Raw genomic sequence first — 15,912 nt, 5'->3', positions numbered from 1 at the left:
GCTTTCATGGGGAAAGAGGTACAAAGGGCACCACCCAGAATAGCTGGACCGAAGCCCGTGTGCCTGTTCCCTTCCCCTCCCACAGGGCTCTGCAGCCCTCAGGTCTGCTCCTTGGGCCTCTGTCCCTGTCCTGGCTACTCTGGGCCGACGAGCCCTTCCCATGCTCCCTCTGTCACCGTGTGGCACTGCAGGCCCCAGCGAGTGGCTGCGAGGGCCGGTGGGCACGGCCCACCGTCACGTGTCAGCCCTGAGGAAGTTGGCAGCCCCTCTGCTGGCAGCTCACCTCACCGGCCTCAGCCAGTCCATCCTCCTTCTCACGCAGCGTCCGGCGGGCAGCGTCCAGGCTCTGGCGGCACGAGCGGCCACGTTCCAGCTGCTCCTTCATCCTCTCGGCCGCCTCGGCCTCGCGTTCCTCCAACTGCCGGATGCGAGTCAGCAGCTCCTGGTTGCGGTCAACCTCACGCTGCCGGAGGACAGAAGGGTGAGGGAGAGAGGGCAGGGGCCTCAGGCTGAGAGGGCAGCCAGAGACACGCTGAGCAGGATAGAGCAGATCCGGGCACCTCAGTGAGGGGCCAGGATGCCCAGAGTCTTGCCAGGGCCCCTAGCCTTGAGCAGACACTCTGGGCGGCTGCGTGGGACACCTGTGCAACCGCAAGCACCACAGTGTGGACCGGCAGCGGGGACCTGAGGCCCCAGCTGACCCACCCTGGAGAGCGCCTGAGCTTCTGCCCCAGGAGGGACCCCAGCCGCCCCCACCACGGACACCAGTGTCCCCACGAACGGGTGCCCAAGGAAACGTGTCAGTGCTACCCAGGGCACGTGCTGGGGCAGGAGACTTGCCAGTGGTCTGTGCTGGGGCCAGGGCCTGGCCCGAGTCACTTTTCTGGCCAGGCTCAGGCCACCTGCCCATGCAGCAAGGGAAGAACAGGGGCTCAGGGGTCACACCTTGGCCTCCTGGCCCTCCACCCCCCACAGCTGCCCGGCAGGCCCACATAGACACCCGGCCTGTGTGCACCCACCTCGTAGTTGCGGGCACTGGTGGTGGCAGCACGCTCTAGCTCCACTCGGGCCCGCTTGTGGCTCAGCTCCATCTGCATCTTCTCACGCTCCACCTGGATGACGTGCGACTGCGAGCGCAGCTGCTCGGCCCGCTCCTCCAGCTGCGGCAGAGAGGGGTGGGCCTGGATGGGGCACCCTGCACCCGCAGACCAGCTGCATCCTTCACTCCATACCCACAGACCCCTCCCTGGCCACACCCCTCATCCGTACGCATAGACGCCCCTTCCTGAATTGCACTCCTGACCTGGCACCAGACCCCTCCCCAGCTGCACGCTTTAAACCACACCCATGGGACCCCTTCCCAGCCGCCCCCTCACACCTTCACCCATAAACCCCCCTCACCCACAGACCCCCTCCGGGGGCAGCGGGGCCTTACCCGCAGGCTCTGCTGGTACTGCATCTGCAGGGAGCCTGACGTTGAGGTGCCAGTGTCCAGGACTGGCCTGCCCTCCACACGCTGTGAGATGAAGTTGTTGAGTGATCGCAAGGAGGACAGGACTGTGGTGTTCTCGCCCAGGTCCTCCATGGCCACCGTCCTCCTGTGGAGAGACAGAGGAGTTCGAGGGACGTCCCTCCCCTGAGAGGCCGCCACACCTACAGAGCACCAAACAGGCCTGCCATCGGCGCCAACCCATGGCCACCCAGCGGGCCTGGAGTGGGCCAGGTTCTGAAGGGGCACTCGATGGCTGGCTTTTTTTGGCAGTATATGCCCAGCCTTCCTTCCAAGCCTTCCCCAGGGCTGACACAGAGACCCTTCCCCCAGAGCCGGTGCCCTGGATTTGAACCTCTGGCTTCTTCAACTGTGAGGGAATAAGTTTCTATTAAAGAAGAAATAAAAAGTGACACCAGATATCCCCCAGATGTGTGTAGGCGAATAAGGCCACAGGTGCCCCCGAGTCCAGCAGAAGCTTGAGAGATGGGCCTCACACTAGGAGAAGGTGTGGCCGCCTACAAGGGACACCTTGTACCCCCAGGGCAGCACTCTGCTCTGATACCTGCAGGTGTCAGATTGAAAAACACCTTCCATCCTCACCTCCCAAAAAAGAAGGTGAAGAATCTTGGGTCAGCTTCTGAACTCCCCTCCAACAGGCCCCCGGCCTGGCTGGAGACCTGTTCTCCTCTCCTGTCCTGTCCCGCCGTGAAGAGTGCCTGCTCTCCCCCTCTCACTCATACTGTGAAGTGACCGTGGGTGCAGGAGAAAGAATGAGTGCTCCCACACTGTGAGCCCACGATGGCAGGCAGGCAGAAGGTGGCAGAGAATTCCCAGAAGCCCAGCCAGGTGACAAGATCAGACCGCGGACTGGTCAGAGGAACAAACCCATCTGTCAAGGAAGAAGTTCAGCCAGAAAGCTCCTTAGGAACCAGGATGGAGGGGAGACTTCATCCCATGTTCTTTGGACACGTTGTCAGGAGAGACTAGTCCCTGGAGATGGACGTCATGCTTGGGAAAGTGGAGGGTAGCAGAAAGATGAAGGACCTTGATGAGACAGATGGACAGTGTCTGCTACAGTGTGCTCAGGGGCAGGAGTGATTGTGGGGAGGGCAAGACTGGGCAGTGTGGTTCTGCTCGGATCACTCGCTGCCCGATGGCCCTGCCACAAGAGATCTGGGACAGACTTTTCCATCCCCTGATGAAAAAGCCAACAATACAAAAAAGCATATTGTTGAGAATGAGGGGGGTTGGCGCAGAGACCCCCAAACCCATCTGTAACAATGGGACAGCCCCTCACAGAAAGGTGGCAAAGAAGGGATGAGTCCACCAGGGTGAAGTATAGCACTGATGAAACACACAGTACTCCTCTGGCTCCTTGAGGCTTCCTCACCTCCCATTATCATGACCCCAGTCTTGCCTTTTACTTCAGGTGAGACCGGAGCATGTGCACAGGTACAGATAAGAGCTCAGGATACACGGACTCCAGGTCAGAGAACCCCCTCAGGAACAGGTATGGGAGTGAGGACACCTGAGGGTAGAAGGAAGGTGGGGGGAGAAGAGGGGAAGCAGTGCAGGGGAAGGGAACAGGGTCGGTGTAAGATATGAAAATAACAATGTATCAGTGAGTCCCCAGGGTAGGAGGAGGAGGGAGGGGAAAGAAGAGCTGATACCAAGGACTCAAATAGAATGTAAATGGAAAATAACGATGGCAACATGTACAAATGTGCTTGATACAATCGATGAATTGTTATAAGACTGCACGAGCCCCCAATAAAATAATCTTGGGGGGAAAAAAAACAACCAACAGATACATTGTCTTCTCAGAGGTGACCGCCTAGAAATGACACATGGAAAACAGGCATAGAATGAACAGTCGCGTCAACAACTCCGTCCTTCTGAGAGCCTGGGCCCAGCACTGGCCCCACCCAGCACGAGCCTGGAGCTGAGCGGCAAAGGCACACATTTCCAGCCGCTACCCTCATCCCACGGGAGCCAGGGCCAGGCACCCCTTCACAGCGCGACAGTCCAAGCGCCTGGCCGCTGCTGCACCCACTTACGCCAGGACCCTGAGCGAGCGGTGCTTCCCAGAGCCTGGAAAACTCGCGGAGCGCTCCGCTCCGCACACAGCGAGTCACGTGTGTCGGAGACACGCCACAACCACCCACAGGTGGCCCCACCCATTGTCCTGCTTTTCGCAGGACCCCGCAGACTCAGAGCGAGACTGGGGGACGCGGACCATGGAAAAGGCCCAGGGATGCAGTTCTGCGCGGCGACGCGTGGGGGCGCCGAGGGTCGGGGCCCGGGTGCGGGAGGTGGTCTTCGGCAGGTAGGCGTGTGACTACCTATCTGTCAACAGAAGTGGTGCAGACACCCAGTTCCCGGGGTAGGAAAATGGAGGTGATGTCTAGGACCCCCGGCTCAGCGGCCCAAGCGCTGTCACCCCCAACACGGGCCAGAAGCCTGCCCGGGGCCATCGCCGAAACCAGGTTTGGCTTGGCCCACAAGCTGGCCAGTCCCAACGGCCGGGCTGGGGCCATGAGTGGGCGGCCAGCGGGGAGGCTGCGGGCTGGGTCAGGGCGAAATCGGGGTGGCGGGGAGGAAGGCTGGGACCCCACTGGTGAGGTCTGGAAGAGAGGAAGAAGGGCGGCTGGCTGGACCCCACAGAAAGACCCAGATTCGCTCTCCGTGACCCCACAGACGGGCCCAGTCCCGGGCTCAAGAGATCGCGGGGTTCGAGACCACGGGAACGAGATTCTGGCCGGCTGGACCCCAAGACAAGCGCAGATCGGGGTGCAGGGGGGCGCGGTCATAGATCGGGGCCCCGGCAGACTAGACCCCACAGAAGAGCCCAGATCTGGGTGCACGGGGTCAAAGGGCGTGAGGTCCCGGCAGGCTGGACCCCAAGACACGCGCAGATGGGAGCGCACGGGGCCCGGGACGGGGCGCGGGGTCCTGGAAGGCTGGACTCTCAGACGCACGCAGATCGGGGCGCGCGGGTGCGGGGAGGGACGGGATCGGCCCCGAGCCCCCCACGGGCGCAGCCCGGGTCGCAGGTCGAGCGGATGAAGGGCGCGAGGCCCCGTAAGCGGCCACCTCCGCCCGCGCCCGCGCCCGCGCCCGCGCTGCCGCCTCACCTCAGCCGGTGGCTGCAGCCGCCGCTCGGATCTCCCTCCTCAGCCGGCGCCCGCGTCTCGCGAGAGGTGCGGCCGGTTCTCGCGAGACCCGGTGCGAGGAGCGCGCGGCGCGTCCTGGGCTCCTGCGTCGGCACCCGGGCCGCTACTGCCCGGGGACTCGACGCCGGAGAACGGACACCGACCCCGACGCCCGAGCGCCCCAAGCCCCTCCGCCACCGGGTGGGCTTCGTCAGAGGCGCGGCGCCCGCTTCCGTGCTGCACGACGCAGCCGCGCCAACGGTGGCCGCCGAGGGCCACACCTGTTGCACTCTTGGGCCCGGCACTGGGACAGGGACTGGTGTCCCCGAGCGAGCACGTCCGTCGCTTCCGGGTGGACCCTGCAGCTGAGCGGAAGCCTGGGACGTCCTGACTCGGGTCACTTTACCAGGCTGCCTTCCGGCAGCTCCGCGGAGCCGGCCGCGTGGGCCGATCCAGGGCAGGACCGCCCCAGGCTCCCCGAGGCCATGCAGCTTTCTCCCGCGGCGCCGCTGGTGGGTCTGAACTGCAGACCTCCCGGTTAACGGCCGGGCGCTTGACCACTGTGCCACCAGGGCTACTCGGCGGCGTTCTGGGGGACAGCCCCTGCCCATTACCCGCCTTGCCCTTGGGGTCCGCGCTGCCCCTCTGAAGGGAGCCCTGTGGAGCGAGGCTAAGCTTCGGTCGGTGGGTCCTAGTCTCTCCCCTAGTCTCTCCCCGTGGAAACGGGAGTTGGCTTTGCTTGATCCCCAGCCTTGGAAACCCAGCAGGCCAGTTCTGCTCTGTGCCAGAGTCTGGACCGCAAGGGGAGGGTGGGCATAGGGGCTATGTCTTTTAACACGTAAAGCCCCTTCCACCAGGGCAGTTTGTGTCCCCCAGCTGTCAAACTCTGCCCCCACTGCCCTGCTTCCACCTCACAGAGATGGGTGGGATTCCAGGAGAGGAGAGACTACCCCAGGATGAGGTGGAATGCTGACTTCTCTGGAGTGGACCCACTATAGCCACCAGAATAAAATCCAGACCTGAACCAGGCCCAGGACGCTGCTGCGGACTCCAGTATCCCTCCTCTCCTCGTGTCCCTGGGGTCTAACCCTACCTCCTCCAGTCAATAAACATCTTGAGGGCTGGGCACACCTCCAGGAACTGGCTTTTAGGAATCCAACTTTTTACATCCCAGAGCGTGGAAATGCCACCGTGCAATTTGCACCCTTTACTGGGCTGCGTCCCATCCCTGGAGTGCAGATGCACACACCACGTTCAGCAACTGCAGCGGTGTGGCGTGGGCACAGATCCTCAATGATCTCTGGAGCCAGTGGGAGGGACTGAAGCAATGTGGACATCCAGTGGAAGCCAGGTCCCTCCGTGACCGAGTGCCCACAGGAGACATACAAGGAGCTTTAGCAAACAAATTTATTCTCTGGCTCTGTTGGCTAGGCAGTTTCCACCCACCCTGCCTCTCTTACCCCACACCTGCCTCTCCTTCATCTAGTCTTGGTTCTTAGAGACGCAGAGCGAATCCAACACTAATCCGCCTAATAAACAAAACAAGACCACCCATTCCCAAATGGGATTGTGAGCCAATATCTATTTGGGAGGGCAGCACAGACCCCGACGGCTCTGGTGCCCATTCTGTTTGGGAGCAGGTGCAGTCGCAAACTGCCAAAGGGAGGAGCGAGTATCCTGGGATGACATTCCAGGTCTTCTCACTGGGAGCAGCTGGGGTCTGAGGAGCCATTGGTAGATTCCATCTCTTAGCTCCATGGACTCCCCCTCTCTCTTCCATCTCCAGCTTCTAACTTCCTCTTTCCAGAAGGTGGCTTTTATTAATCCTACCCAGTAGCCATTGAATACAACTTCCTTGTCTCTTCATCAGCTGCCAACAAAGACCCCAGTTCGCCTGTCCCAGCAGCTCTTCACTATGTTTGCTGTTTAGGTGGTGGTGCTGTCGGCTGAGTGCTGGGCTGCTAACCACAAAGTTGGTGGTTCAAACCCACCAGCTGTGTCTCTGAAGAAAGATGAGGCTGTCTGCTCCTGGGAACCCCATGGAGGGCCACTGAGACTGGACTGACAGCGGGCTGCACACCAAAAGGTGTGTCTGGGTGCGAGTCTAGCCACCGAAAGGCTGTGAAGAGTCTGTGCTGTCACTGTGGGGCCAGATGGACACTTAGTCCTCCACCAGCCCCTCCCCTCTCCGGTACCCCGTGGCCAACAGATAAACCTCAGCCGACTCCTTCCTGCTGGCCTGGGGCTTCAGCGACCTAGAACTCTGGAAGTCCCGCCTCAGCCTCTCCTGCAGCCGCCAGCTATGACTGCCAGCCCAGGTTTTACACAGGAAGGCACCCCCCAGCCGCAGCAAGTGTGGCGCCAGGTCCAGCAGGGCCCAGCAGAGGCCGACCAGCCGGTCATGATCCAGGCCTCGGATCCCCGTGGCATTAGGGGCCATGTCGCTCAGGATCACGTCTGCCCTGTGCCCCGGAAGCAGTTCCTGGATCCTCCGGAAGGTTTCAGAGTCAGTCACATCAGCTGGGCACAGGAACGTTGCTCCTTCCAGGGGAGTTATGGGGAGGAGGTCCACCCCAAGCACAAAGCCGACGGGAGACCTGGGGTCTGTGGCAGAAACGGGGAGAAGGGACACAATTTATACCACAAGAACACAGTAACACAGGTCAGACGGGTGAGGGGCACAGTTTATACCACAAGAACACAGCAACTGAAGGCCAGATGGGGTCGGGTGTTCCTGAGGAAACGGGGACCAGCAGAAGCTAGACCATGTCAGGGTCCCAGGGGTCTCTCTGACAAGCGTCTCCTCCATCTATCTTCTCAATGAACTAAGAGAGCTAGCTGCCTGTTAAACCCAAGGCTGTTGTCTCTGCTGGAGCTGGCAGCCTCCTCTTTCCCCCAGGAGCAGCCGGCGGGTCCACAATGCCGAGCTTCCGTGAGAAGCCGAAGAGTTAACCACGGTGCCACCAGGCTCCTTCCTTTCCACCCGAGACTGATCCAATTCCCTGAGGCTTTGTCCCACAAGCCCATCCCGACTCAGAGGCTCTACAGGACAGGGTGCCCGTGTGGGTGTCCGAGCCCGTCACTCTACGGGAGTGGAGAGCCTCATCTTCCCAGGAGAGGCTGGTGTATGAACTGCTGACCTGTGGTTGGCCCAACTTCTAACCCACTTAATGGGGTGGGAAATAAATGAACCAAGAGGTTGGCTGTGCATCTTAATCTAAAAGACTCACTACGTTATTTTTATAAACTATCCCACTGTTTACTGTAAGGACTCAATCCAAACCCAAACCCATTGCCATCCAGTGGCAGCCCCACAGGCACAGAAATGCCCGCAAGGCCCTGCCTTCTTCCTTCCCAGGAGGCAGACTGCCTCCCCGTTCTCCCAAAGAGCAGCTGGGGGCCTCGAACCACCTACTCTCACTTAGTCGCCAAAGGCTTAACCCCTGCGCCACGGAGCTCCTAAAGGAAGTGCCCCCCTGGCTCAAATAGTGTCTGCTTGACTAGGAGGAGTAGAGCTGCAGCTCACCCCACTTTCTCAGAAGGTTCCAGAATCACTGTCTTGCCCTTCGTTCAGTGCTCCAGTTACAAACACGCTACCTTGGTTTCCTGGGACTCCCACTCTCCCGCCTGGGCCGTGGTGGGAGCCCCTGCCTCACAGGCCCTGGCAGGAGCCCATCTCCCCAGCACCAGCCTCTGGCTCCAGCTAACTGTGGGTCCCAGGGTCACAGTGTCCCAGTTTTGGCAGCATCGCTAAGGGGTGACTCCCACATAGGCTGGCGATCCAGGTGTTCAGAAGGGCACCCACATCTTGCACATACAAACACTGTGCACACCTGCAGACTTTCGGCCCTCCTGCCCTCCCTAGGGCTGCCTCACCAGGCCACCTACTGCGCCCTAGGAAGCTGCTTTAAAGGCAAATGGTCTGGGCTGTGTTCCTGCCACTCTGGGGGGTCAGAGCCCAAGTGCAGAGTTCTGGTTTGGGTTGATCCTCGTTCCCACCACACCTGGCCCCTGTCCTCCATTCTCTGTACCAGATAACCAGCCCCCAAGTAACCTGCCCTCGGGAAGTGGCTCCGTGTCCTCCCTGCTGCCCGCCACCACCAACAACCACAACACAGGATACTGCCAGTGTGCTGGACAGGGAGGCCCACCTGTGCCTGCAGCATTGACCTTCTGCACAGCCACCTGGCTCCAGGCCCCGGGTGCTGCCCCACAGTCCAGCACACGGAGGCCCGGTCGCAGGAGCTGGTGCCGCTCATGTATCTCCAGGAGCTTGAAGGCACTGCGGCACCGGAAACTCTCCACTTTTGCTGCCTTCACATACGGGTCCTTCAGCTGCCGCGCTAGCCACAGGTGCTCAGCGCCAGTCCGGCTCCTGGAGCAGCTCTCAGCTGTGTGGAACCTCTGACACTGAAGGGCTGCCCAGGCCAGCCTCAGGGACCTGGTGAAAGAGCAGAGTGTGCAGGCTGGCGTCCAACAGAGCAGCAGGCCTCTGGCTATGGGCAGGGTGGGGGGGAGGACAAGGGGGGGCCTCTGCCCACCCACCTATTTGTAGGGATGGAGAGGGGATTTGAAAGCAATTATCCAACATTCCAGCCCCCAGGCTTTCTCCGCTCACCTCCACCGAGTAGATTCTGACTTGTAAGGAACCTAAAGAGCCGCCCCTGTGGTTTCCAAGACCCTTTAAGAGAGCAGCACAAGGCCTCATCCTTCACCCCAACAGCTAGTAGTTCGAACTGCTGACCTTTCGGTGAGTGGCCCAGTACATAACCCAGGAATTAAGCAAATCATCTTGTTTACAGCAACAAAATTCCCCTGGTCCTTGTGAACATGAGCAGCTGGGTGGCTCCAATAGTTAAGTGCTGGACAACTGGCCGAAAGGTGGGCAGCTGGAATCCACCCAGAGTAGCCTCAGAGGAGAGTCCTGGCAGTCTGCTTCTAAGGCCAAAGCCACACTGGCAAGGGGCTCCCGGAGTGGGTGTCAAGTGGAACTGCACATTCTTGACACGGAATGGAAGCTGCTGTGTCAGTCCGTCTCCTCAACGTCGCCCTCTCTTTCACTGACCCGACCTCACCAGGGCAATGTCCTCCAAGGCTGGCCTTTTCTGACCACATTCCCATCCTAGCCACATGCCGAGGGCATCGTGGCCCGTGCTCCCTCCGGGCCAAGAGGCACATCGGGAAGCAGAGAAGTACTGCTGACCGCAGATCAGAGGGCGCGCTGACTGCGGCCAAACGCAGCCCTGTCGGGGGAAGAGCAGGTGTAACTCCACAGGGAGGCCAAATTCAAGGTTCTCACACACATACACGCACGCTGAGATTGAGGCGCTGATTCACGAAGTCCCATCCCAGCCTGCTCTGGACTTGCCAGGGACCTGTCCCCCAGGAACCCCTTTAGGGCGGCCGACCCTACGATCCGTCTCTCTCCCCGCTGTGCCTATCCGCTGCCCTCTGCTCGCTCACCCACTCTGGGCAGCTTCCCTGACCCTTCTCAAACAGGACAATGCCACGGTCGTCACCTGCCCTCCACGACCCACGAGCACCCGAGCCTAAACCTAGGGGTTTTCCTCCCACCGTAATTGTCCCAAGCACGGCGTCTGGTTTCCCGAGGTGCCGCGTCCGGCTGGCGCCGGTGTACTGTCGACAAACAGGAGTCTGACCCTATCCAGAGGCCTTGCGGAAGAAAGGCCTGACATCCCGGGAAGATGTTCAGAGAAGAAGTCTCTGAACACTTGGGCGGCGGACATCAGCTGCTAACAAGGTCCGAGGGGCGCCCCACTTCTCGGATAGGGATCCTCACCCGAGACCTCCGCCCCGCACGGAGGCCCAGGCACGCAGCAGGCGCCCCATGGACGCAACCTGTGTCCACAGCCGCTCCCGCAGCCGCGGCGCGCGCTCCCCGCACAGCGCCCGACTCCGTTCCGCCCCTGCGCCGGCACCGCCGAAAGTGCGCGGCCACACTTCCTTCCCACTTCCGGCGCGCCTGTCGTCACTTCCGGCGCTCGCGCGCGCGGGCGAGCAGAAAGCGAAGAGGGCGGGCGCTTCCGAGCGAAACCTGCGCGGAGGGCGCGGAGTTGGGGGCTGGCCCTTTGGCGGCAGGGGCCCCTGGGCGTCAGTGCCCTGCCCCGAGCTCGAAGTCCGTCCGCGGGACCCGAGGAGCGGGCCGGCACGCTGCCCGGCGGTTACCATGGAGTCAGCCCGCCGCCCCACCACCCCACGGGCGTCCCAGACCGCTCCTTACCGTTTCCGCGGGAAACATACCCATGCCTTTCTTCCGGGCCACCTCTGGGTGGACGCGAACCTCCAGCCTTTCCGAGAGGAGCCGAGCACCCAGCAGGTGGCTAGGTCACCTCGACCACCAGAGGAGGCGTGGGTTCCAACTGAGGCCCTTGCGCCGCCGACCGCGTAACCCTTGTGCCACCGGGAGCAGTGGCTGCGTGCGTTTCCGGAATCATCTGTCGGTTTGCTCGGGAAGTCAGATCAAGGCCCTAGGTTCCTGGTGTCCCCAGTGCCCCCTGAGGAACTAGGTGGCACAACAGCAAAGGTGCCTCTTGCCCGGATGCAGGTGCCGCTCAGCTGCACAGGGTTTTGGGAATGCCTACACTCTGCAGGTGGTGGTGTTAGATGCCACCAAGTCAGTCCCGCCCCGTAGCGACCCCATGACCAACAGCAAAACATGGCCCAGTCCTGCACAGCCCTTACAACTGCCTCTTTGGCTGCGCCCATTGTCACAGCCACTGCGTCCATCCATCTCCCGGAGGGCCTTCCTCTTGTTGCCGTACCCTGCAGGAGGGCTGCTGAGTCTTGGCATGCTTGTCTTGGCCTGCTGCTGGGCCCCCCTCTGCTCCTGGTAATACTGGAGGCGAGAGGGAGGGGGTGTGCAGAAGGGATCAACCTCTGAACCGGAAGTCGGCAGTTCGCTGCCTGGTCATCTGCGTCTATAAAGATGGAAGCGAAAAACCCTGACCTGCACAAACACTGTGAGTCAGAACCAACCACAGTGGACCGTTTGTGTCACCCCTCCTGGTGCCCGTAACTCGCAGTAAACCTAGGCGGCCAGACTGCAGTCTTTCTTGAAACATGGGCGACGCTTGTTGAGTCCCACGTGATGGAGGCGTGGAACGGGAGGCAGCCTGACACTGGCCTGTACTTGCCTGGGGAAGCTGGAGGAGGCTCCTGCAGCGGTTCCCACTCAGCGACCCCACAGGACAGGGTAGAACTGCCCCTGTGGGTTTCTGAGAGTAATGAGAGCAATGCCTTACTCAAGTAGAAAGCCCTGTCTTTCTCCCTCAGAGTGACTGGTGGTTTCAAACTGCTGACCTTGCAGCCAGCGACCCAACACATAACTACTGTGCCACCAGGGCTCCAGGAGTGCTGTAGCGTGTCACTGTTGTCGTGGTGTGACACAGAACCTTACCTGTTCTTATGAAGGTTAGCCAGCACGGATCAGGCTGGGCCCCAAGTATTAAGATTGGGGTTGGAGGGTGGGGAGGCTTGGATGGTTGAATGGGGGGGGTGTAGATAGATGAGTAGTTGGTTAGGTAGGCAGGTGAACAGATGAGTGGGTGAGTGGTTGGGTGGATGGTTAGGTGTGCAGGTAGACAGACAGATGGACATGGGAATCCAGCAGAGCTGTACCACCCCAGTGCTGGGCACTGGGGCTTTGGGGCTGGACGAGCTGCTCACTGCCCAGCCTCCACCTCCTTTCTTTGCCCCCCTTCTGCACACAGTGCAGCTATAAAGTAACCGATTGCTGTTATTACAGACCTTCTTGCTTAATTAGCTAGTTTCTTCACGGCATTATTACTGGAGCCTCAATTACCCTCTGAGAGGTTAATCATGCTCTGCACTTAGGAGACAGCCTGCTGGGCGCACTGCCACATCAGACACTGAGCAGCTAAGGACCTGAGCGTCCCTCCTCCCAGCTGCCTGGACGTCCACTTGGGAGACACTGGCCACCATGGAGTCAGCCTGCTCCCCAGAGAGGCTCAGGCCTGTGTGGTCCTGCTGTGCACACCGGGGCAGAGGGCCAGCGGGCACCCCCTGGTCTGTAGGCAGCTTCACAAGAGCAGGGGGTGCTTCACGCTGTGACTGAGGTTGAATACTGAGGACCAGCCACCCCAGCAGCCTGCTCCTGCATGCCCTTTCGCCCAGACCCCCATGCCCCAGGGCCTTCCCTTCCCCTGTGGGACCTCTGCTCCCTCCCACCTCATGTTGCTGGCTCCCAGCCTGGTAGACGGGATGCAGCTGCTGGCAAGGGCCAGCCGGGGTTACCCCACTGCCACTGCCCACCCTTGCTGGCAGTGTCCCTGGGCTTCTGCTGACATGTAAACACCTTGGACACTTCCAGGCCTGGCCCTCCTAGCAGGATCACAAAGGTGTTGATCCCCCAGTCCCTCAGTTACCTGCTGAGCCACCGACCCACCTCTGCTGGGTGCATAGTAACTGTACCCCAGGACAGCCACGCTGAGCCCATGGTGTCCCAGTCCCTGGCCACTGCTGTCAAGGTGCTGAAGAAGCCGGCACTGGGCACCCTCAGCTCATGGAGGGTCACACTCAGGGAAAGAGCTGAAATCAGCCCGGAAATGCGTGTCAGTGCACGGGCTTCTCAGGAACCAGATCTGATAGCCATTTATACCCCGGGGTGGAAGTGCACGCACCCCTTCTAAGGCACCTCTGACTTTAATCCACCATCTCTGTGAATCCCAGCTCCCAGACACCGCAGGTACGTGTACATCTGAATTGGCATCGAGGGATCAGCCCTCTCATGTGGAACAGAACAGAACTGCCCTGAGGGGCCTCTGAGCCTGCCATCTCACCAGGAGGAAGACAGCCCTTCTCCCAAGGAGCCACCAGCAGGGTTTCCCAAAGCACTAAGTCCCAGCATGGGGCATCAACAGAACCATTTCCTGCCAGGTCAGCCCACAGCAGGTCCATGTACCAGGTTAGTGAAGGCCTTTCCCTAACTTCATCCAGCAAGCCCCGCCACTGTGGCTGCTGTGAGTGGCCAGCTGGCCTTGGTATCCTGCAGACACGGATGCTGGAGGGCCACTGTGAAGGGACAGATGCCTCCTCCTTGATGGTACCAGGCGCCAGGAGGGTGGCTCCTCCTCCACATATCTACCCTGGTGGCACTAGACTGCTCGCGGCAGGGTCAGTCTCAAGGATCCTCAGGAGGAAGGTGGACGTCTGTTCCCATGAAGACTGGCAGCCAGCAAATGTGGCGAAGGAAGCTGATGGTGCCCAGCTATCAAAAGGTATAGCCTCTGGGGTCTTAAAGGCTTAAAGGTAAACAAACGGCCATCTAGCTCAGAAGTAGCAAAGCCCACATGGAAGCAGCACACCAGTCTGTGTGATCACGAGGTGTCGAAGGGATCAGGTATCCGGCATCATCAGAACAAAAAAACCTTACCATAGTGAATGAAGGGGTGAGTGCTGAGTAGAGACCCAAAGCCCATTTGTCGGCCACTGGAGATCCCCTCACAGAGGGGTCTTGGGGAGAAGAGTCAGTCAGGGTGTGATGTAGCACCGATGAAGAATACAGCTTTCCTCCTGTTCCTAAATGCTTCTTTCCCGTGTCCCCCCCCCCCCCCAACTATCATGATCCGAATTCTACCTTGCAAGTCTGGATAGAGCAGAGGTTGTACACTGGTGCAGATAGGAGCTGGAGGCACAGGTAATCCAGGCCGGATGATCCCATCAGGATCAGGAGTGTGAGGGGCTATACTGGGAGGGTAGAGGGTGAGTGGGTTGGAAAGAGGGAACCGATTACAAGGATCTACATGTGACCTCCTCCCTGGGGACAGACAACAGAAAAGTGGGTGAAGGGAGACATCGGATAGGACAAGATATGACACAATAATAATTTATAAATTATCAAGGGCTCATGAGGGAGGGGGAAGCGGGAGGGAGGGGACAAAAAGAGGACCTGATGCCAAGGGCTTAAGTGGAGAGCAAATGCTTTGAGAATGATGAGGGCAATGAATGCACAGATGTGCTTTACACAATTGATGTATATATGGATTGTGATGAGAGTTGTATGAGCCCCTAATAAAACATTTTAAAATAAAATAAAATGAACAAGAAAAAAATTAAAAGACTGACAGCCTCAGAGTCCACTGCGGGCGGGGACTCACTGGCAGGGGCTGAGTTTGGACAAGGATGAGTGAGACTGGCATGAAGCTACAGGGGCAACTTCTTCAGAGCAGAGGCGCATGGCATGACTGGTCAGAGCAACCCGAGTCTGTGCAGAGCCTAGTGATGGGCCCTGCCCGTAAGCAAGGCCAGAGTCACGCACACACGGACTCTGCTAACCCACAGAACGGCCCTGGGATCCGCAGCGGGGTGGGGGGGGGTGCCAGAGGGGCTGAGTCAGCGGGAGAACGCCAGATCTTTATTCCAAGGTGCTGGTGGGTAGGTGAGAGCCGCAAACACCAAACCTAGTAACAGCTCAAATCTTCCTGCCACCCGGGGGTCAGAGGCAAGAGTACAGGTGCTGACACGTGCTGTATCCACTGATAGTGGGACCTATCAGTCAGGGCTAGTGAGGAGGGACCCCGGGCCCCAGGTGTCACTGGTCTATCAGGCAAGGACCAGCAGCAGCCCTGGCCCTGTGGCCAGGCCTGCCTGCCCATGAGTAGGGAGGATACTGTGTTACCTTCATCACCTCCTGGGCCTAGAACCTGCAGCTATGTGATCAAATCCCCAGATCGGGGGCGGGATCTCACCTGTACCTAGAGCCATGTGGCTGTAGCCAGAGCCCCCAGGGGCTGCAGGAGAACAGCTGTCTCCACACACTGGTTCCTGCTGGACCAAACCCCCTTCTGTGCCATGGCCTGACAGCCCCTGCTGCCCCCTCCTCAGGCAGGACCAGGACACATCTTGGCACATGATGCTGCCACTCAAGGTGCCTCTGCATGACACAGCCCCCAGGCTGGGCCAGTGGGCAGGAAATGAATCAAGGGCATGATTTATCAGAGTCTCCTCACTGGGCTGGTACTTTGCTACCTGAGTGGTGTGGGCAGGGGGGACCTCAGTGACTGGTTGACACAGGGATGGCCTTTCCATCTGTCTTGAGAACTTGAGGTCAGTAAAGGCCCAGGTCACCGCCACCCAGAGCGCAAGGAGAGGAGGCTGCTCTCTTACTCCAACACCTCCACCCCACTCACAAGCCCACCGGGCCCAGGGCAGTGGCTGTGCCTGAAATGGGTCTGGGTAAACCCAACTGGGGGAGTGAGGAGGGGCCTGAACTTCATGGAGACTCATCCC

General features: G+C 59.9%; 2 protein-coding genes across 3 annotated transcripts in view; both read right to left on the bottom strand.

Annotated features, from left to right (window-relative positions):
* The window catches only part of MAD1L1 (mitotic arrest deficient 1 like 1), a 144,806-nt gene extending 139,860 nt beyond the window's left edge, over positions 1-4,946 (bottom strand). The window contains exons 1-4 of the mRNA XM_075527588.1: positions 4,627-4,946; positions 1,436-1,598; positions 1,020-1,160; positions 284-463 (exon numbers count right to left, since the gene is read on the bottom strand). Coding sequence (XP_075383703.1) covers positions 284-463; positions 1,020-1,160; positions 1,436-1,585 — 471 coding nt within the window. The 5' untranslated portion in view covers positions 1,586-1,598; positions 4,627-4,946. The remainder of the gene's footprint in view (positions 1-283; positions 464-1,019; positions 1,161-1,435; positions 1,599-4,626) is intronic.
* Positions 4,947-6,206: 1,260 nt separating this feature from the next.
* On the bottom strand, positions 6,207-10,896 carry MRM2 (mitochondrial rRNA methyltransferase 2). 2 transcript variants are annotated; one of them, XM_075527605.1, is made up of 3 exons: positions 10,445-10,896; positions 8,796-9,085; positions 6,207-7,248 (listed from the first exon to the last, which is right to left on the bottom strand). In XM_075527605.1, exons 1-3 carry the CDS (start codon positions 10,831-10,833, stop codon positions 6,806-6,808), a joined length of 1,122 nt encoding a protein of 373 aa, XP_075383720.1. In that variant the 5' UTR covers positions 10,834-10,896; the 3' UTR covers positions 6,207-6,805. The 2 variants fall into 2 exon arrangements, with proteins under 2 accessions (XP_075383720.1, XP_075383721.1); XM_075527606.1 differs by having other exon boundaries at positions 10,219-10,583.
* Between the last annotated feature and the right edge of the window lie 5,016 nt (positions 10,897-15,912).

The sequence above is a fragment of the Tenrec ecaudatus genome, chromosome 12 (genome assembly GCF_050624435.1).
Source record: "Tenrec ecaudatus isolate mTenEca1 chromosome 12, mTenEca1.hap1, whole genome shotgun sequence".
NCBI classification, from domain to species: domain Eukaryota; kingdom Metazoa; phylum Chordata; class Mammalia; order Afrosoricida; family Tenrecidae; genus Tenrec; species Tenrec ecaudatus.
The sequence above is the reverse complement of the archived record's forward strand: the minus strand, read 5'-3'. Positions and strand labels throughout refer to the sequence as shown.

Bases quoted from the DNA above. Each gene is read 5' to 3' on its own strand.
- MRM2 (XM_075527605.1), bottom strand. From the start codon at position 10,833: ATGGTAACCGCCGGGCAGCGTGCCGGCCCGCTCCTCGGGTCCCGCGGA. The intron at 9,086-10,444 runs GTGAGGATCCCT...CTCTTTCACCAG, and splicing joins GTGCGGGGCGGAGGTCTCGG to GTCCCTGAGGCTGGCCTGGG. The intron at 7,249-8,795 runs GTGGGCCTCCCT...TTTCTGCCACAG, and splicing joins GGTCAATGCTGCAGGCACAG to ACCCCAGGTCTCCCGTCGGC.